At 40.0% G+C, this 22884-nt stretch overlaps 1 protein-coding gene across 1 annotated transcript in view; it reads right to left on the bottom strand.

Annotated features, from left to right (window-relative positions):
• Nucleotides 1–6193: 6193 nt before the first annotated feature.
• Nucleotides 6194–22884, bottom strand: part of STAMBPL1 (STAM binding protein like 1) — a 50562-nt gene continuing 33871 nt past the window's right edge. Inside the window, exons 3-11 of the mRNA XM_017665678.3 lie at nucleotides 22274–22491; nucleotides 20056–20131; nucleotides 18192–18287; nucleotides 15737–16094; nucleotides 14532–14656; nucleotides 12417–12554; nucleotides 8605–8717; nucleotides 7232–7331; nucleotides 6194–6514 (exon numbers count right to left, since the gene is read on the bottom strand). Of these exons, the coding sequence (XP_017521167.1) occupies nucleotides 6458–6514; nucleotides 7232–7331; nucleotides 8605–8717; nucleotides 12417–12554; nucleotides 14532–14656; nucleotides 15737–16094; nucleotides 18192–18287; nucleotides 20056–20131; nucleotides 22274–22491 (1281 nt within the window). The 3' untranslated portion in view covers nucleotides 6194–6457. The remainder of the gene's footprint in view (nucleotides 6515–7231; nucleotides 7332–8604; nucleotides 8718–12416; nucleotides 12555–14531; nucleotides 14657–15736; nucleotides 16095–18191; nucleotides 18288–20055; nucleotides 20132–22273; nucleotides 22492–22884) is intronic.

Raw genomic sequence — 22884 nt, 5'->3', positions numbered from 1 at the left:
CCAGGCTGAGGCTGTGTGTGTTTAGTAGCATTTCCAGCACAGGGGGAGAATTTCTGATTGCCATGAGGGAGGAGGCTGGCTGAGCCAATGCACATAGTTCGACCAGAGGCCACTGCTGCAACTACTCGTATTCAAAAAGGTTGGACAAAAATAAAAGGATGGGGCATCCCAGGATGTGGTTCTTCCAGAGAGAGTGTGAACACCAGACATATGAGTAAATGTTTATTCCTGGGAGAGAAGGAATTCAGTTAAGGAAGTGAATTCAGGACTATGGGCTAAGGCTGGGCTAGGCATGAATGACATAAAGAGAACAAGGCAGGGTTCTTCCTGGATGGAACTTACAGTGTAGTGAGGAAATTGGACATTGAGCAAGTACTGAGGGGGCCCTGTGCAGAGTACAAACATGGAAAAATATGGGGTACTGGCTCTTACAGCCAGAGGCTCAGGGGAGGCCTCCCTGAGGAGGTAGTGCTTAAAGAGTAACAGTTAACTAGGAAAAACAAATGGCAGGGGAGCGAGGGGTTGGGACTGGGGAGGAGTAAGGAGCGAGTGCGTGGACCGCATTCCAGGCAGAAGCCTGGAGCTCAGAGAGTGCTGCATATGGGGAGCTGGCAGGAGAACCCCAAAGAACACAGGAGGTGTGACTATGACTCAACTACAATTTTCCAAAGTGGAGCTCATAACATTTGCTATGTGAAATACCTGTCTTGAAATTAGACACCAAATTACAAGCCATGAAGGCCATTTTAAGTGAGAAATTTGGTATCTGATTCATTTGCTGTTCCCAAGCTTTTCTCCTATAGGCTAATTGAATTCTTCATCTCATTTTCAGAAATGTATGTGGGAAATGAACACCCGAACATCTCTCATGCTATTTGTTCTTGATGGCTACAGCTATTCCAGAATGTTTTTGTAGTAACTTCACACCCTCTAAAAGACAAGGGACTAGAAATGACTACAATTTGCCAGATTGATTTTGTAACATGCTATCTTCAAGGAAAAGCAATGATGAAACAGGCTCCTACCTAGTGTAGTTGACAATCTTTCTGAGGCCTAAAGCTCAGATGTCCTTAAGTGACCTTCCTATCCTTGGAGAAAAATACATGGCCTGTAGAACACACCAAGTCAAAAAAATGTTCCTTTCGTATTCTTATATCACGTCTTCTATTTCCTTCCCTCCACACTTAGCTTAGAGATTTATTCCTCTGTCCTCTCATTATCGGATAGATGACCTCCTTTCCTCTTTAGATCTCACTGCATGTGCTACAACCTGACACTCCTTCAGAAATGGCCTAATATTGAACCTCAGGTCTTCCTATACAAAATGGCATCACCTCCTTAGGCAAAATATGTATGAAGCAGGTGAAGTCTACCTTTCCAGTTAAGAACTAGCCTTGTTGCTAAAGCAAGAAAAAGTCTGTGATTTCAGTTGGCTGCTCCGACAGCTGTAGTCTTCGCCCTTATGAAAGCATCAGCCTCTGAGTTTACTGGAAGCAGAGGCAGAATGTGGGGTGCTGCTTGCGGGTGGTTCTTTCTTCTGTATTTCTAACCCTCCCTGTCCAAGAATTGAATACCCTTGATAAAATTATTCTTTAACCCATGGTTCTCGTGAACTTGATAAAGGCTTGGGCTGGTGTCCCACAACAACAGGAGTGTGACGACAGTGGGTCCAGGAAGAAGCCTCAGGCGTCCTCATCACTAACAGATTTCATTAAAATTTGACTTTAAAAGAATGAAGTCAGTAATGGAGAGCTCTGTCAGAACCACAGTGTGATACGACTTCACACCTACTCAAATGGCTATGGTTCAGAAGTTTTTGGCAAGCACGTAGAGAACTTGGAACCCTGCCCTGGTATACTGCTGGTGGACATGTAAAATGGTTTAGCTGCTGTGGCAAATGCTTTGGTGGTCCCTCAAAAAGCTGAATATAAAATTACACCATATGACCTTGCCATTCTGCTTCTAGGTGTGTAGCCACAAGAAATGAAAACAGGTATTCGTAAATAAATGCACGTGCATGTACACTGCAGCGCTATTCACAGTAGCCAAAAGGAGGAAAGAGCCCAGTGGTCCATCATTGGATGAATGGATAAACAAATTATGGTATATACATGCAATGAAATACTGGTTATAAGAGGAATAAAGTAGTGATACAGGGTACAACATGGATGAATCTTCAAAATGTGTGAGAACCCAAACACAAAAGTTCACATATTGTTTGATTCCAATTATGTGAGATATCCAGAGGAGATAAATCCATAGAGACAGACAGCAGATCAGTGGCTGCCGGGGGCTGGGGGGCAGGGAGTGGGGAAAACAGCCCACTGGGTAAGGGGTTTCACTCCAGAGCGGTGGTAAGGTCCTGGAACTAGCTATGGTTGCACAGCTCTGTGAATGGACTAAATGCTACTGAATTGCTTACTTTAATATAGTTAATTTTGTGTTATGTGAATTGCACTTCAATGAATTAATTTTTTAATTAAAAAATTAAAAATAACATATTGCCTTGGCAAAGATTTCAGTAAGCATGAAATTTTACTGTGGAAAGGAACCTGTTAAATCAGTAATTCATATACCTCATTTCTGTAGGTAAGGAAATCTTGCCTGAGGTCAAGAACAGAGCATATCTCTCTGGTTGTGTGGTATTTCCTTGTCCGCCAGCCTTGTATAAGGAGGAAACACAGTTTTTGAACCATCTGTAAATGCTTTTTTTCTACTGGAATAACTGTGGAGAGGCGTTTTAAACATCCTCTTTAGACTCAGGAATTACACTCTAACCACTCATTCCATCAGTAAATCTAGGACTCACCTGGATAGGGACTAATTTGAGTAAACAATGTTTCACAGTTAACTCTTATTTACCTGGTACAAATGTATAGGCAATCCTCCTTGACGGAGGTTAAAAAAATTATCTTCATTTGGTTTTAGTATGTCTTTGGTCTAGATAGTGTCCAAAGGAGTTATTTCAAACAAATCAGTAAAGCAGTCCACAATGCTCTTAATTTTACCTTCCCACATTGCCTGTTACTCTGTTTTCTATCTCTCGCCCTCTGTACCACCCTAAGGCCACCCTGAATTCTAGGAAGCCACAGTGACAGACCTTAGAAGTATAACTACAAGAGTATAACTAATGTAACTACATGCTCACTGACCCATGAATCATAGGAGGCTTGGGGCAGACCCCCTGGGCAGATGGAAATCTGAGTAACTTTTTACTCTCCAAAAACTTTACTAAGTAGCCTGCTGTTGACTTAAAGACTTACCACTAATATAAAGTCAATTAACACAAATTTTTTATGTTATATGTATTATATACCATGCTCTTCCACCAAAGTAAGCTGAAGAGAAGAAAATGTTTCTTTCAAATATTTGCAACTCTTCAAAAAAATTTTCCAATATATTTACTGAAAAATACCTGTGTGTAAAGTGGACCCTCAGTTTGAATCTGTTGTATTCAAGGATCAACTGTAGTTGCCTTTTTAAATAATACTCTCTTCTCTGGATTTTCTTCATCTTTTCTATTTTTCTAGCTTTCCTCTGATTATTTAAACATATATGAATGTGAATTTCATTAAATTCCTTGAATTATAAAAATCTTAAAAAAATTAAAAGCATAATTATACCAGTATTAATATAAAATAAATAGTTAAAAACCCTTTCTTCTTAGGAAGTTTGCTCTTCCGTTAAGAACTGGGTATTAGAATCTAACACCCAGTATGATTTAATCCATTAGCAATTCTTTTTGAAAACTATGTTCTTTATGAGTAATTCCTTAAATCTATCTGAAAGCATTTTAACAAGAGATCGGGGGGAATAGAATATAATAGCTATTCATATTCTCATCTGAATTGTTCTTTTTAAAAACAGTAAGTATGTGATCTTAGGAGATGGATAGCAGAGCTTCCATATAGTATTGCAAACAGACAGAACATGAGCTTTTTGGGACTTGCCTTGCTATGGACTGAATGTGTCCCCGTCACACACCCTAAAATTCATATGTTGAACTCAATCTCCATTGTGATGGTATATTTGGAAATGGGGCCTTTGGGAGGGGGTAGCTCTGATGAAGGGATTACTCCCTTAAAAGAGGAGACATGAGAGATGATCTCTTCTCCACCATGTGAGGACACAGTCAGAAGGCAGCTCTGGCAAACCAGGAAGAGCCGCCCCATGCTGGCACTCTGACCTCAGACTTCGAGCCTCCGGAACTGTGAGAAATAAATGTTTGTTGCTTAGAGGTGGTGGGATGAGGGGGGAAAAACTGTTTGCTGTTTTAAATCACCCACTTTATGGTATTTTTGTCATGGCAACCCAAATTAAGACATGCCTTTTTGATCATTTAAAAAAGTGTCTTCTTGGACATCAGTCTGATGAATCTCCAAGAACCGCTAAATAATGTTTTTGTCATCTGTCCCCAAGGAAAATATATTCTTGTGTCATGAAGAGCCAAGATACTAAAAAAGGAGACAAGTTTCTTAAAGGAACAGAGGAATTCTTTGCATATGTGTTGTCTTCATGATTAATAACAAACCAAATTCTTTCAAGGAAAAGGAGCTGAAAGTCTACCCTTTCTCCTTTATCATAATCAAATACAAGACATTCCTCAAGCATCCTCTTCACACAAGTTATTCTCTTGCTAGTCAATTCTGCAAGATGTGCCTGAAGAGAAACACCTACTTTCCACATTTGGAAGCCCCGTAGTTGGCAGCACAACAGAAACCTCAACTTAATTTCAAAGCATCGTAATAATAGTCACTAGCATGACCCATGGCTGCAGCATGGAACAGACTACGGGGGAATACTGAACCAATTCTAGGATGTGGCCTTACCTAACATTGTACCTCAAACATTTGCCAGTGTCTCTGCAAACAAAATTCTACTATAAAGAATCCAAGAATAATTTCAGTTGCTGAGAATAACTCACAGACATCCTGCTTTGCTCTTTTATGACTGACAGGATCTTATGGAGAAGAGAGTGATTTCTGTGTGACAACAAGGAAAGTCATTTCATTCTGTCTGTGAGGAAAAAGGAAATAAACGGCAACCTAAGGAAGTATTTATTAAGACCGTATTAGGCTGCTTGGGCTGTCATAACAAAACACCACAGACTGAGTGGCTTAAACAACAGACATTTATTTTCTACCAGTTCTGGAGGCCAGAAGTCAGACATCAAGGTGTTGGCAGGTTTGGTTTCTTAGAGAGCTTGGAAATGGCCATCTTCTCCCTGCGTCTTCGTGCGGTCCTCCTCCCATGTGTCTGTGCTGTAATCTTTCCCTCCGAGGACACCAGCCGTGTGGGGTTACAGCCCACACACATGACCGCATGTTGATGTTGTTCCCTCTTTAAAGGCTCTGTCTCCACACACAGTCACATTCTGAGGTGCTGGGGGGTCGGGACTTCAGCGTGTGACTGGGGGGCACTATTCAGACCATAGCAAGTACACACTGGCTGCCGGGCACCGAGGACAAACAGACGAGCACTGAAAACCAGAGAGAGCTCAGACTTTGTTCATTTTCCACAGAAAAGCAAACCCGAGAAGAAATGAACTATCATTACCTTAGGACACAGGGAAGTGGCACATGGGGCTCTGGAACTGATTCATATTCAAAAGAGGGCGCCTGGCTGCCGGCTGCTTGGCAGCGAGCTCATTGGAAAGCAGCTCATCCAAGGCACGCTGGTGGCACAGCCTCGCCCACGCGGCACATATGCTCGCGTGAGCCGCCCTGGGCTCTTCCTCCAGCCTGTTCATCCCTCACTGGCGCAGCCACGCTGCTCATAGTTCTTGGAGACACACAGCTTCCGGACCTCATTCTGCTGGGCAAGGGCACATCACTGGCTTGCTGCCTCCAGGGATCCTTCACTCTGTGACAAGTCCCCCCGGGAAGTCTGGTTAACTGGATGTGTATTTGGCAATAAAGAAGCCACTTCCCGGTTCAGACCTCTTCACACTTTACCGCAAACCTGAGCTCTTGCTTTGCCTTGTGAGGAAATGAAAATGCCAAGAATGCCCACTCCTCTAAGGATGCGTCTACCCCAGGGAAGTTTGCAGAAACAGATGGCCTGTCTTGGAGACCACCTGGAACTCAGAATTTCTTACTTGGAATTATAGTTTACAAGAATGAGAGAAAAGAAATACAGTGAAACACCTAAAGCTCTGAAAATGTATGCGGGCCTCTTACAAACACTGGACATGTTATTTGCAGCACAATTTATTATCTGGTCATAGTATTTGGGTAACATTCACAGTATTGATTTAACACCATGGCGACATCTCTTGAGACAGAGCAACCCAAAAATAAAACTTCCAAATGTGCAAGAGCAATAAATATCAAACTTCCTGATCTAAAATGTATAAATATAAAATACCAGTCACTTCTGGAAACATCTTAAGAAAACCTGGCAACCACATGTCCATGGGTAGGAGCCTGGTGTGGAAGGTGCTCATCTTCGGAACATATCACCTCAGATCCAGTATGATTATTTTTATGTCTTTTACCAACACATGCTTGCATATCTATTAAAGAAAAAAATTGATTTTATGCCATTATATTTACCATGATTCACTTGAGGGAGGAGGCTGTGAACTTCCTAAGTTTAAAACATCCCTCATTTTAAAAATATTTCCAATCAGAACAAAGACAATCATGTTTATCCATTTTCAACAAGAAAATATTTGCAAAGGTTGCCAAGTAATTTTCTTTGTAAATAAATTCAAACTTCAAAATAATGTGTCTCTGGTGTTACAGCCAAAGAACCACCAAACAAGTAATAAGAAAGAAAAGATGTAGTCAAATAATGTTTATGTGGGGCTATATAGAGCTAATCAAAATGTATGATTACAGTTTTCATTGAACTATTATAAAAAATGAATGCGGCCACATCAAGCACAAATGATTCATGAGACACTTAGTATCATTTTATTTAATAATTATTTGCTTACTTGGAGTCTGAATAAAATTATTTCTGTAAGTATCACATGGATATGTAAATGGAAGTAAGTTATACACCATCAACTCTGCTACAGAAATACTGGCATTCCCTTGTAAACAAAATGATAGAGGAAATCTGAAGAAAGTACAAAAATTGGTTAATTCTCTGGATAAGACAACTCCAAACTAAGCAATACAGTGTTTTATCTTATACTATATGGTTACTCTTTCTCTCCTTGAGAAAAAAAGGGAGAATATGAAAAGTAAATATCTGTGCAAAATATCCAACACTGTCTACTCACGCTGAACAGCCTGGGGTCCCTGGTGTGCGGATGAAAGCCCTTCTTTTTACAAGCAGAAACCTCGAGCATGCCAGCATTGGTGAGCCTGAAGATGCCGGTGCTTGGTTTTATGATGAAAAAAAAAAAAAAGGTACAAAAATTTAGGTTCATTTGGGCTTTCCAGGTGCTTTATTTGAATGGCACAAGCATACATATTCCTCAAATGGGATGGAGAAAGAAACTACAAACTAAGAATTCCATGGTGACTTTTTAAACCAATTGTGCAATGACTGGTTTATAGCAGAGAAACCCCACAGGCGCCAATGCTAACTCCAAGCAGCTGCAGGACTATAATGGGCAAGAGGCAGCTGAGCCCAGAGAGGAAAAGCCAAGACCCTGGGAGGAAATGGCAGGTGGCAGATATTTCTTCTTTTTCTAATAATGCTAATACTGTTAACAGCAACAGCAAATATGTGCTGAGGGCTGGCTGTGGTGCTAGCACTATGGTAAGCTATTTATATAGACTGTCACCTAGTTTTGGCTTTGCATCAATCTGTGATGGGCAGGTGGCAGAGATGAAGAGCCGAGACTCACAGTGGTCAGGTATCCTGCTAAAACTTACCGCCTGAGAGTGCAGCAGGATTCCACTATTAGTTTGTTGAATTCCTCTGCTTATAATCACTCTACAATAATCTCTGTCTCACCTGAGGGTTTCAGCCCTGCGCTGTCTCACTATGGATTTAGTGAGACAGAGAAATGACATTGGAACATTCTTGGGGTAAAAGGGTTTATACCCGGCTTTAGTCTCCTGGTGGTTGGTTAAGCACTAGGATCATGTCTGCATCCAGCAGTGTGCAGATCCACAATCCACCTCCATCTCTGCCTCCACCCAGAGCACTGGGCTTTATGTAGTAATTCAGTCAATAATAGTTTATTGCCTATGGGTGTGGAAGCCCTAGCCTAGCAGTAGGCCAATTACATCATCAAGTAGTTTAGGGTCAGGTGAGGATCCTAGCCATAGCAACTTCCATTTTTACCATACTCTCATACCTAGAAAGGGTTTGGAGGTAATTATGCTAAGGCTGGAAATTTTCTTACAACAGGAAATACAGTAGAACTAAGATCTCAAATAGTAAACTAGAATAACATGGAGTTTATCCACTTTCAGAGCATGCTAACTAAAGAAAGAGAACCAGCAATTTTATCACTGAAAGGACCTTTAAAAGACAGCAGAGCTGAGGTACATGGGAGCTGGCTGGCACTAATCTCTTTCTTCCCAAAGGCACAGTGTGCTTTCCTATCCAAGCACACAGCTTAGTGTGTAGGCACACTTCAACCCAGAAGCCTTAGACAAGATAAAGCCTTCCTTGGACGCTCTCTCCAGTTACACTTACTCTTTATGCTTTGGTGAGCAAACAATAGCAATCGCCTCTGGCAGCATGAGCTGATAGGAACAGTGAGTGTGCAGGTCAACACTGGATAAGAATGCAGTCTGGGTTGGATGTGTCTGTCAAAAAAAAAAGAGGGCAGTCTTATGAGGGGGGCTGTGCCTTGGCCATGGTCCATGCTAGGAGGAAATCCTAGTTATTTTCCTTTTCTTTCTTATCATCATTAAATAAGGACTTTTAAAAATGTCTTGCTGACAGAATCCTTCCCTTCATAGGCTCTGGGATAACCAGGATTTTGAGAAGAGGTTTGGGAGTAGTCACACACTTTCTGTTATAGGGAAAGACAGAACTGGAAATTAATTTGTCAGAGGCTTTAGATAATCTCTCATTTAATCATCACAACTCATCCAGGAGCTACTTGTATTATTCTCTCAGTTTTGCAAACAAGGATTCTGAGGTTCCTAGCAGTGACTTGCCCGTGGTTACACACAAGCACAGCTGTGACTAGAAACCCAGAGCTACTTTATGCAAAACCACGGACACAGCAGGGAAGCTTCCACTAGGTTGACCACATGTGGCTGTGCATCCTTTTTATGGATCGCCATTCCCTACAAGAGGAGAACAAAAGTCTCCAAGTTGCTACAAGTGTCTGGGACTCAGTTGGTACAGCCAGTTAATACCTATATGGTGTGGCAGAAGGCAGATTATAAATGAAAAGAAGTATCTTCCTGGTTTTTGACTGTATACAAACTCATGTTTATGACAGACAAATCAGAGGTTCATCCGTGAGAATGAAGATCTATGCACCCATAATGATCTTAAAATTCACAGTAGATCTCAATTACCCTGGAGAAAGGAGTGCCACCATTTGAATCATGAAACCAAGGTCCTTGGCATCATTGTCTGGGTCCTGTCTCCATCACTCACTAGCTCTATGATACTGCTAAGATTATTTAACCTCCTCATACTCATTTCATTAACTGTAAAATAAGGATAATAATTATTTTTTTTGTGGGGTTGTTATAAAATTAAATCAGATAATCTGTATAAAATTCTTAGAACAGTACCTAGCACACAGGACTCAAAATCATTAGCTGTTATTATTGCTGTGTTTATTACTGTCATTATTTTAATATTGCCATTGTTAACTAAAGGGCAGAGGCCTGGAGAAACAGCTTCATGGCTTTACACATTAACTATGGTCAGTTGAAGAAATGCAAGATTTTAAAACTCCATTCTAGTTTAATAAAATGAAGGTACAATCTGCTGATATTTATTTACAGAAAGGTACATGTTTCTTCAATGAAAAAACAACTCTTGGTCTGCAAAGACCTGGATCAACTGAGGAATGGAAATCACACTAATTCTTAAAACCCAAATGTTAGTGAGGGGACCAGCCGGAGGGCATGATTTCTTAGTATCTGATTCAGTGAAAACCTTCTATTAGTACCTAGGACCTTTTATGCTTTGGTGAGAAAGTAGAAGTGTTCAAAGAACTTTAGCGCTGTGGAGGAAGCAAGCAGATTGTCAAATAGACAAATCCCTCGCCTGCAAATTTCTTTCCAGACAGAATATGCACTGTAAGACATTCGAGCCCTTCATTTCTTCCAGGAGGAGTCACTTTTGCTCCAATAAAGATTGGTCTCCATGGGAGAATGGTGCTCCCACCTGACCCCCTACTCTATGGGAATCAGAATGATGACGGTGATGACAGCAATGTGTGCCATTTACTGCCTCGGGATAGATAATGTGCAGGCACTGAACTAATCACTTTCCTCGAATTATCTTATTTCATTATTACAACAATCAGATACATGCTATCATTATCCCCACTTTACAGATGAGGGAACTCAGTTAAGCAGCAAAGTAAATAGGGGGGCTGAAGGTCAAGGAGTTAGTTTAGCTGGGAAGTCTAAACTCAGATCCAGCACTGTCTGATTCTCATTCAGCTCTTGTTTCCTATGACTAATGTATATCTGAAAAAAGTTAGCTCTGGCATCTGTTGCTAGTATCATGACAATAAAGGTTATCACAAACACTGAAGGTTAGAAATATAATATTTTGGTGTTTTCCTTGAACCACAACAATTTGATATGATGAGATAAACAAAAAGCATATCCCTAGAATTCTAAAATCACGCCAAATTCACTATTTAATGACTTAACTTCATTATTGCATGCTTTGTATACACACAGTTGTAACGGGAAAAAGCTTGTCTCTAGTTAGGGAAATGAAGGAAAAACTAACACTGACTTTACAACATAGATATAGTTTAAGGGACTTCCATTCTTTACCAGCGTGTATTACAATTCTTTGCTTCTATTTATTTTGCTTTAAAATGCATTCCTATTACAGAAAATCATGTCAAACCTAACAATGCCTTTAAAATTCAGCAATTTCTAAGCAAAGAATGAGGCACATTACTTACTGTTAAGTAAAACAAAGAGAGAGACATATGGAAAATTCTACAAACTCTTCGTTATAAATAATTTCTTGCATCCGAAAGGCAGTTTATACTTTCCAAAGGGCTTTCACACCAGGTGTCTTGTTTACGGCTCACTCAAATCCAGTGCAGGAAAAACGGCGTTCATTAACCCCATTGGGTCAGTGAGGGACCTGGAAACAAGGTCTCCCAACGAAGGGCACAGAGTAATTTACAAGTGGAGCTGGGACAAAGGTCTCCTCCACCTTCCTAAATGATGTATCACCAAAAGCCTGATGATTTGTGGCCTGGGGGGTGGGAGGGTGACTGGTGTCAGTGTGGGTCTGGGTGTGTGTTCTGCCCCTACTCAGTGCCACTCTATTAGGCAAGTAAGATTTAAAAAATGGTCATTACTCTGTCTTCAAGTGCTCTTGGAAGTCCCCAGGGTATGAAAATCTTGGCCAGCATTCCATGACAGTGTTATGATTTGTCCCTACCTCAGGCCCCGATGTGTGTGATGGAATAAAATGTCCTCTGGACAGATTAAACCATGGATAGGAAAAGTAGAGTATATCACCAAAACCAACAGCTACAATTTTCAAGTTCCTAGAAAAATAAGCTGAGGAATTCGCTACAATTTTCAAGTTCCTAGAAAAATAAGCTGAGGAATTCACTGACATTACCTCATTTAGTAGTTGCTGTCACATGACATCAATTATTATGATTCCTGTTTCATGGATGATAAAGTTGATGCTCAGATTGCTTAACTTGCCAATGTTCCTATAAAGAATTCTTAGCAGAGCTGAGATTTAAGCTTGTCTCTGAGTTCTTCAGCCCTTTCTTGTTCCTATGATGGCCTGGTGGATGTTGGAATCACTATTTTGGGCCCCATCCCTTTGGCCCTACTCTGGGGCTGTATAAAATAATAGACTCATTCTTGGTCTGTAGGGGAGGTGCAGTAGAGTGTAAGGTCCGTATTTGATGTGTACAAACACCTGTTTAAAAAAATAACACTTTGAGAAATTTTCTTAACTACTTTAGACCCATGGCCGAAAGGAAAGAACAGTAATCAATGTCTGGTCAAATTAGTTAAAAATTTGGTTAGGCCTCCATTCCACTACATAAAATCACCAGAACAACTCACTCCTTTTCTAAATGTTTCTTGCTCTTCTAACTTTGGGTGGTAGGAAAAAGCATACTATAGCCTTCTGCAACTCCAGACCTGACAGATTTAGACAGTGCCGCACATAGAAGGAAATGGAATTTTCTGGAAATCTCCATTTCCACTGGGAAAAAAATTAAGAATAAGAAATGATTTAAACTAAGCTAGATTTCCTCAAGGAGGAAAACAGCGCCTTGGTAAAAAAACAAACTGAAACCCAAAGGTCAAACGTACATGGATCCATCCCAGAGTGAGGAGATCGTGTTGATCCTGAACACTGAATAATTCTTCTACATTCTCCACGTCACAGTAGTCTGGTCCTGCAGACTGCTTTGGCACGATTACGTGGGTAATAGTAAATTCATTATGCGTCTAGAAAACAATCAGCAATAAGAATAACAAGCGTGTGACACAAAAACAAACAAATCCTGAGAAGGAAGTGCAGTATTTTGCTAGAACACTAGAGAGCGTCCCCCAGTGTCCAATCTCCTCCTCCTAGCCTGTCACAATTCAGAACAAAGCCTCAAGCTTGAAAATGGATTATTTGCCAAAACTTTTGAGAGTTAGTTGCTTGGAACTTGAAACCTATTTTTGCAATAGAGAATGTATCATAAAGAGGAACTGGCATTCCACGCTGGAGCATGAAAGTTTGGTTACTAAATAATGTCTTGATATATGACATCTGCAGTGGAAAAAAAATCAGAACAAAACAGCAGAAGGTTTATCTGGTGGGGGAGATACAGTTAAAAAATTCTGTGGCTTTACTGAAGATCATTTCTGAGGTTTGTAGGGTTGATGGTATTGTTTTTATCTTGTTAATTACATTTCATTTTACTTCAAGACTTATAACTTTCTTCTAGTATGGGGAGGACTCACTGGAATTTTCCAGAATTAGGGTATTGTTTTGGATTTGCAACCAGATAAAGAGAAAGGAGAAACAAATCACTTCCCTCAGGAAAGAGAAGAGTTGAGAGGAACAGGGTTGTGCATTGGCGGTTGGATCCTCAGGCAAGAGCTGTTTGGGTGGTCAGTGGCCATCCTTCCCTCTGCAGTCCCACTTCTCTCCGGCCCTAGGGCTCCCTGCACACTGGGCAGATTCCTTCCATCTTGGCTGCAACTCTTCACTCCAGCCTGCCCTCCTTTCCTGGCTTACTTTCTGTATTTTCCAGGTGTAGTGTACATATCACTTTTCAGGGAAGCCCTTCTTGGTCCCCCCCCAGACAAGGTTAGCTTCCCAGCTACATGGTCCCCTGAGAGCACCCAGGCCCATCTCTGATCAGTCATCTATCTGGTCCTCCGCAAGCATCATGTAAGCGCTACGTGGCACAGACTGTGGCTGTTGTAGTCAACCAAGTGCCAACACCGAGCACAGTACCTGGAATATACAGGTACTCAGTGAATGTCTGTCCATGAAGGAATGAAGGAAAAATAAATGAATCAACGAATGAATCAATCAAACTGAGTGCAACAGATGCTCTTGAGGAGGGATCATCCACAGCACACTGCCCCTCAAAAGGAAAATTAGGTGGGCAGGAGATGGCAGGTTATTCTGCCGTGCATGTCATCTGGGCTTCCCCTCTCCTGGAGGAAGTCATCATGCACCACTAGAATACAGTGGGAGAATGTGTGCTGAATAAAACGTATATTCAACTAAACAATGTCCCCAAGCTAAATGTTTAGGAAGGAAACTGTACTTGGACCCAGAAATACCAACTAATACCGAAAAGTAACCATGAAAGGGCACTCCCAAAGAAATATTATTCATCTTTCTTGCAAACAGGAAATTAAGTGCATCTTGTGTCTTTTTTCTCCCCCTATTTTGGTATTGTCTGTCATCACATATTTCTGATAAAGTCTTCCATACCTAAATATGACCTGTGCTATATGATTTCAGTTTGTTGAAACTACTGCCTTAAACTAAACAATAAAAACCTAGTTTTATTCCACAAGTGTCTGAAAAAGGGTGGCAAGATGACACCTGTCTCAGATAAAAAGAGGTAATTATATGAATATATGTGAAACTCACAATTGCACTGGATGTTTGATTTAGAAAACCAGATAGTTTTGGAAATGTGAACAACTGTAAGCTACCACTTTTCTAAGCAAAGATTTAATATATGGTTTACTAATTCTTTACAATGGGCTTTTATAGTATCCTTGAAATGCTACCATCTGTTTTCTGGGATAATTCCACTAGCAAGGACAGTGACTGTGTGAAACTGATCTATGTAAGGAGAATTTCATAATATTTGTAACTCTTAGGAAACTGTTATTCTGTCCTGCTTGTCACAAGAATGCCAGCAGTACTGAAAGTATCATGTGCAGAGAGAGATGAAACAAAAACCATACCAGTTTTCCGCACAGTATTCCACAGGTTTCTATTCCTCGCACTGTATTAGACTCTGCCAGCAGCAGAAATTTGTGGCAAAGATCCCTTGATAAAACAACACATCTCAGTCCTTCAATCACTAAATCTAAGAAACAGAAGAGAGAGAAAAAGCTAAAAACCAATCTTATACCCCATCCTTCCAAGCTGTTTTTCACAAGCAATTTTGGGTCAATATAAATATAAAAAATGAAATCAACAGGTGCTCCACTCTCCGAATTTTTAACTCTCAAAAGTAAACATTAACTAAAAGGAAGGTAAAATTATACTTTGCATATAAATTATTATATAAACGAGTGGGAAGGTGCAAGTACTTTTATATCTTTGTGCCCTAGATCTATTTACATGTATGTGTGTGTTTTCTTTTGGCACAAAGCAAATAAACTACTAAGTGCACAGGAAGCACAGACTACATGCATCTCATAGCCTGGAAGACGCAGGGTCAGTATTTTTTACTGTGCTTTTCTTATGTTACTTATATCTTTATAAAAGTTGGTCATCATTAAGTAAAAACACTGTTTTCAGAAATAATTAGCAGTACAGTACTTCATAAAATGGCTGGCTATCGTAACTCTTTTAAAATACATGGAAACTCAAGTTCCATCTGACAGTGTCGGCATGGAAAAATCCCCTATTTAGTCTCGGAAACTTGCCAGCAATGATACATCAGCATCAAGCAGCACGAACTACTGGCAGAAACACAGAACTCACTTGGAGGTTAACCACCTGTGTATATGAGCTCCTGCAGGGCAGGAAAATGCTAATCATTTAAATTCTTCAGCCAAGATCTGGACAATTTTTCTCAATGTCTTCTTTCCTCTCTGTATAAGTGTTTACCTTTAAGAGTCACGCGTTTCTTGGTTAAACTACATGAAAGAAAAAATTTGCCTAGAAATCTTCTCTTTTGAAATCTCTGCACATGACCACATCCAGTCCTGTTTATATCATAGAGACTCTGCTCTAGCGGGGGCTGATCACGTTTCCTGCGTTTTAAGATTGTACAGAGTGAAAGCCAGATGGTACTGGAAGCCTAGCTGTCATTCACACCACAGCACGCAGGGGTCCTACCACAATTATTAATGAAATGAGGAGAACCCCCCGGATGTTACAGAAATATGGTCCATTAGAAGAGATTCAATGTCTTGCTGGGGTGCATTTTATCACTTACTCTGAACAGCACTTAGAGTAGCAGCTGGCTTTAAGGCCCTGTTTACAGGAGGAGAGTGGCTAGAATAATTGGTTGCATCACTTCTATTAAGTTGATCTGCAAATGCATTCGCCAGGGAATTGTTCTGGTGTGTGGGAAAGCAAGAGCAAGCGCTCCCGTCAATCTGCTCTGACAGCACTGGGGTTTCTTGGCTTCTCATCTGACCCCGGGCTAATTCTTGCTTCTTGAGCTGATCTTCAAAGAACAGAAACTGCTCCGATTCTAGCTGCTGCTGGCGCATGTGAGCGATCCGCTTCCTTTCTGCCTCTATCAATCTCTGATGCTCCAGTTTTTTGAGAATTTCAGCTTTGTATCTGTTCTAAAAAAAAATGTGGTTGCCAGAATAAGCGGTAAATTTCCAAGGTAAAAAAATCAAACTGGGGTTAGACACTTGCAATCTGCTAGCAGACAGACACAGTTAGATACAGCAATAAGCCCACAGGGACGCTTACAGGACAGTGAGGAAAATATACTACAGCATGGCAAAAGCCCCTTAATCTGATGAAGGCAGCAGTTCTAAATGTACTCATATTTTACCAGAGATAGGCCTTGACAATCAAGTTCCCTCCATTCCTCTGCACTTTTAAATATCAAAAAATCAAGGTCAAGATTGTTGGCTCAGCCTGACCAATCAAACTATATGGTACACAATTATCTCAGAAACAGTCATGTCACCTTAGGCAGCACTGCCCAGTAGCGAAGCCACTAGCCACGTGGGCTATTTAAATGTAAATGAATAAAATGAAATGAAATTAGGAATTCAGTTCCTCAGTCGTGAGATCTACCTATTAGGTACCATGTGGTGAGTGGCTCCCATATGAGGGAATGCCAAATGGATCATTTCCACAGTCCCAGGACGTCCTACTGTATAGGGCCACCCTCGAACCTCCTGCATTTGTCTGTGGAACTCATGCTGTGGGAACTTTGTGGAGAAGGGAAATCACTAAGAAATGGTTCTTAAAATGTGGTCCAATCATCTCTATCTGAACGAACCAGGAATTTTGTCAAAAATGACGATTCCTATCCTCCCCAGTCTTAATTAAATGTTCCAGGCATTATTAGGTCAGAGAATATAAATCTTTAACAAGCTCCCCAAATGGTTTTGATGAAAACTAAGCTTCGAAAGCTGCTGTAAGGTAGGGGCGGAGTGGGGAATAGAGCTTACAGCAGCTCTTTGATGCACACATGAATCATCCTGGGTCTTGTTACAGGGCCAGCTGGGATTCAGCAGGTCTGGCATGGGGCCTGAGATTCTGCATTTCTAAATGGCTTCCAGATGATGCCAGGGCCACCTGTCACAAAGGCTTACTGGTATGTTTGCTCATCTCTCCCCGGCATAAAGTCTGCTGCTCTCTTCCCCAAGACATGTCTACATGTCATCTACTTGGGATACTATTGTGGACTGTGAGTCATTACTGCCACCAAAGGCAGACCGTGCAAAGGCTGTGCTCGTGGGGACCCTGACAGAAGGACTATCCACACTGCTGGGTGTGAAGGGACACGGAGCTGGGCTTTTCTTCCTTTTGCTGTTCCTTTGTCTGAGCTCCCAAGGTCATTTTCAGCTTTCAGAGCTCAAACCAAATCAACAGTATCCCTATGAGGGACTCTTCTGATTTCACCTTTCCCTGACATTTCATCAAAGCACCTCACTCAGACTTCCAGTTCTGCCCACGGGAAGTAGGAAAGGTCTCTGAGCATGTTCAGAGTTAATGAACTAGACTGAGTGTGAGTCAGTAAAGGTAACAACATACAAAGCACATAAATACACAATCAAACAAAAAAAGCATGACAACTGGTATAATAATGTTATAAATATTAAGAATTCAAGTTTTGAACCTGAGATCCTATACACTGACTGCTCAATCAATGTCTTCTGTAAATGCCTTTCAGTTCTTTAGACATCATCTCCATTTTCATATTTTATTTAATAGCAATCCAGAAGCCATCACCCACTGGTGATACATTTCACTCATATGGTTACTGTTATTCCATTATAATGTAATATTGACTGTAAAATTTAAGAATCAAACTCACCATTTCCAAGGCCTACCTAATTAGATACATCGGAAACCATATATTGTTCTCTCCGCCTCCTATGCCTCTGTTCATCAGCAAAGAGAAGTCATCTGGCTCAAGGTTACATTGGCAAGTTGGTCAAAAAGCTCTACTTAAAATCACTGTAGGAAATCTATTTTCTAATGTATTACTTTATTACATGTTATAGGGAAATCAAAATACCACATCTTTGGTGCAAGTGCTTAACCCAGACATCAACATGAATTTTTTATTGGTTTTAGATCACTGCATCTTTAATTTTTAATTTAAATGCACATGACACTTGGAAAACTCTTATGAAAATGAAATTCAAAAAATGCACAGAAAACAGTCATGAAATAAATGTACCAATTGAACTTACTTTGCTTTGCAAATATTCTTGGTATTCTATGTTATATTTCTTTAAAAGGTCCTTTTTCAATTCATCTGTCCTTGGGAATGCAATCTCCTTCAGTTTCTTTTAAAAATATATACATATATATTGATTAGTGGGATTTTCAGTATAGTCTTTCAGATCATCAGCTGGTATGTGTATTAGAAATCAAGACACAAGTAACCAAAGATGATGGTAGAAAAATAAACCTCTCTTTTCTAGGACTCCAAAATATAACTTTCCGGTAGGGAAGGGAAAACATTATCCCTTTTGTAAGACATTTATCGACTCTACTAGTTAGATAAGCACTTTTTTAAGCTAGGGACCCCATTTGCAGGTAGCGGGTTTGTAACTCTACCTTCCGTAGTAGGTAATGATATGGCATTGTCATGAGAAGGGACATTGGAGAACATAGTAGGCAGGGGCTCCTAGGCTTGACAGACTGTGAAAAGCTGTTGAGACACTTTTGATAAGATTATAGATTCCCAGACCTAACCCCAGATCTACTGAATCAACATGTTTAGGGAAGGAGTTGGGAATCTGGGTCTTAAAAAGCTTCCCAGTGATTCTTAATGGCAGGAAAATCTAATTTAGTACACGCACCACCCCCCGTTTTAGAGATGAGGAAAAAAAGGCCTAGGGAGATTAAGAGGCTTGTCTAGAATCATACATGTAGCTAGTGGCCCCGTATGGCTAGAATCCAAATCTCCCGATGCTAGCCAGGCTCTTCCACTTAAATTGCTGTTCTCTTCATATTTTGCCTGCCTGCCATCCATCCATTCATTCATCCATCCATCCATCCATCCATCCATCCATCCATCCATCCATCCATCCATCCATCCATTTATTCAACAAACATAAACAAATGTATATGCTTTTAGTATTTTTTGCTACAAGTAAAAATAAGGATAACCCTCAATTAGAGCAAAAGAATCATCTTGGCAGCCTGGGACCTTTGGTTTCTGTACAGAATTCTCTGAGGTTGAATAAACAAGAGAACTAGGGGGAAATGCTACACAAGGAATGATAATGAACAACCCTTCAGATAGATTCTATAGAAAATTTAAAAAATATAAACAGACCATTTGACAAAATCTGAACTCTGCTTATGGGCAGCCTCAGGCCTGACATAAAAGGTAAGAGAGCCTTTATTCCACTGTATATTAAGAGGTCTTTAAAATTTTATGCTGTAATTAGCTTCATATATATTGTTCTATCTTCCTTCATATAGAATCAACCCAAACTATTTAAGACATATAAATGGAAAGGGTTAGTTAAAAGTATATATCCTCTACTGAAGATATTTGAAACTATATATGGTGCAAATGTTGATGATAAATAAATAACATTTCAACAAGCTTCCTTTTCCTTGAGAATATTTCAGCTCACTCCCAAACACTTTATTATTTATTAGGCTAGTACTGTAAGAAGAAAGTAACTAGAACTTTGTGGCTGCCTTAATAATCACAGATATTAAAAAAGTTTTTGGGTTCAGGACTGTATGGAATAATCAAAACCAGCAGAACTGTTTCAAACAAGTGTGTGGAAATAGACAATTCTCTCAATCTCTGGGAAGATTAGTGAAATAATTCCTTCTTCACACCATAAAGTGATTGAGCGCATTTTTCATCTCCCCACGTCCGTCCCAGTTTCAATTAGACATCCCACATTGGCTCAATAATGATGATTAAAGGTCTAAGTGGAAATCAAAACACCATGTCTAATGGAATGAATTTTTTGTGCTTAAAACTCTCAGGGGGATGAGAAAGAGGAGGAAAGAAAGTGGGGGATGAATCAATAATGGCTGCTTGTAAGCATTTAATCCCACAGGGGAGCATTGACCCCACAATACCTTCATAATATCCTGCTTTTCGGGTACTGCACATTGCTGGTAATCTCGATGGCTGGGGAGCTTTTCTACAAACAAGCTAGAGAAAGAAATCATACCCTTAGCATTATATGATGGAAAGAGCTCAGTGATGGTTTCTAACATGAGAATGAGTCTCCTTTTCAAAAAGCACATTTTCAGTAAATTATCATTTAATCTACATTCTTTCCATCTGCCTTCCCATTAAAGGTTGGCATGGATTTTGGCATTTGAGGGTAGTTAAACTCAGCAAACTATGTGCTGAAGTAGGGATGCACCCTAAATGGACCGTGTCACTTTGATCTTAGTCCTGGATGCTTAACCCCACCGAGCATTACCTCCTATATGCTGCTGGCAGCACTGAGGATCATATACACATTTCAGCATTTGGGAAGATCGATGCAATCCTTTTTCATCTTTGAAAAAGACCCAAAGGACTGCTGAGGGATCAGTAGTGCCATGGTGCATGTATCAGAAACTTTTAACAGAAAATTTGTTAACTGAGAGAAATGACAGCCAGAATCCCTAGTGGATCAGTAGGTGCAACTAGGAGTTCATTATTTCTCATCACCTTTTTGAGAAATGAAGAACAGCAGAAGTAAAGGGAAATCCCTGCAGCGGGTACATCACTTCCAGGTAAAGTATAGATATTGCTTCACAAGGGCAGGGAATTCTGCTTTTATCCCTTACTGATGTATGGATTTTTTGGTAGACTAGTGTCCAGCTCATAATACATGCTCAATAAATATCTGTTAAATGAATAGTCCTCCCTTGATCATGATGGGATGTAAATACTATTTTGATCAACTAATATTTGATACCTTATAATTTACTGGTGTTCTGTTGTTTACAAATAACACATGTATTCATCATCTTGCCTGGATATGGTCTCATAATCCCCATTTCTCAAATGAGAGAATTAAGGCTTAAGGAGGCTACATAAATGTTAGATGCCTAAAGTTTTATAAATAATAAAAAAGCCACAAACATTTAGAGTTGAAGAGACCTTAGAGATTTTCACCCATAAATCTTTCATTTGTGGATAAGGAACTGAAGCCATCAGAGGTTAAATGAACTACAAATGATCACATCATTAATGATAGAATAGAATTCAAATATTTTGGTTACTCCCTAACTCAGAGAGTACAGGGACCTTTCCCCTTTACCACACTGAGATTCCATAGCAGTGTGTACAGAATTTGAGCAGAAGGTGAAAAAGAAATATTATCAATTGGTAAACTACATTTCAGAAATTGAAATTTTTGGAAACATACTAAGCAATGACTATTGATGACCTCCAACTTCGTATTTACTGTTTAACTTTCTAGAAGCAAGTGATTTTCCCATGTAGGCTAAACATTCCCAACCATCAGCCTCTCTGATGTTATCAGGTTAAGTCACCAACTGAAACAATAAAACTAGTCAACATGTGACTTTCAACTAAAACAAAAGTAAGGGTTTCAGCTTAGATTAAATAATATTGGTAACAGATCTTCCCAACCAGTAAAGTAGCAAAATAATAAGGAAAGTCCAAATCCCATTTCTGCTAACTTTTAAGCTAGGATTGATAATAAATACTAATCTAATGGGAAGTATATTTTCATGTGGCTGTTCTGAGGTAGCCACTCAATATTTTGGAGGCTCTTTTATACTAGCATTATCACATAGCTAAATAAATTACCTTTTCTTTGTTACTAACTACAGTGTGAAACTAACTGCTACATTCTATAACTAAATCAGATCCTTCCTAGGACTTCGGACTTATCCCCCAGTCTCAACCCATCAAATCAAACTTTAAAAATGTTAATACGTGTTCCTAGTGCTGTAGATGGAGCATCAGAATGGCTTCTGCTTTCATAAAGCTTACCTTCATTGGGGGTGGGGGTGGGGAGAAAGGCATGAAACAAAATACTTTAGTTGTGAAGAATATTAGAGAAACAGACATGCAGGTTACTGGGTTGGCCTATTGAGTGCTATCCAATATTTTTGTGTCTCATCCCATCACTGAGCCTCAGAGATGGGAAGGGATGCCTTTGAAGACATGAACTGGTAATTAAAAAACTTGGACATTTAATACGTTTTGGATTTGGAAGATTGGTCTGCATATAAAAATATTCGTGGCATCCAAATGGTCTCACTAAAATATCATGTAAATATTTTCCCAATTTTCTCATGTCAAAGGTCTCCAAAACAAACGACTTACGTTATAAATTTATTATAAAGAACAAAGGCATTTTCCAAGTTTCCTTCTTCCAAATACACAGATGCCATCCTCTCCATTTCTACTCCAGATCTAAAGTAGCGGCGTGGGGCGATATCTTCAGTGATGGCAATGTTACAGCCCAACTTGCTCAGGACACGGACTCGCTCTTCTGGGCTGAGGGAAACATCTGTGTGGTCAGGCATAGCAGCTAACTTCTTCTGCAAAGCAAAATGTGAATCTCAGACTATAATAAGAAATGAGTATGACTGAAATTATGGCTGTATTTTCTGTTCTAAATACCTGACAGCAACACCTAAGGGAAGCTTTTTATAAGAGTTAACAATATGATAAAAGTGAAGTCTTTTTAAGTGAAGACTCAAATACATGGTCTACACCGAAAAAACACCCATCTCCAGAATAAACATAACATTTCCTTGAGGTAAGCTCTTTTTTAGGTTTCAGTGTACGATTATGTGGAAGTTCCTGGGTATGCACATTTTTTAGGTCATTTTAGGTAAAATATCATTGACCCTTTTATCTTCACAGATATTTTCATCCCGGGCCATGGGAAGCAGGCCAACAGATGGATTTGTGCAGGGGAGGGCTCGTGC

Source organism: Manis javanica, chromosome 7 (assembly GCF_040802235.1).
Source record: "Manis javanica isolate MJ-LG chromosome 7, MJ_LKY, whole genome shotgun sequence".
Classification (NCBI taxonomy): domain Eukaryota; kingdom Metazoa; phylum Chordata; class Mammalia; order Pholidota; family Manidae; genus Manis; species Manis javanica.
Note: the sequence above shows the minus strand (reverse complement) of the source record. Positions and strands in the feature narration are given on the sequence as shown.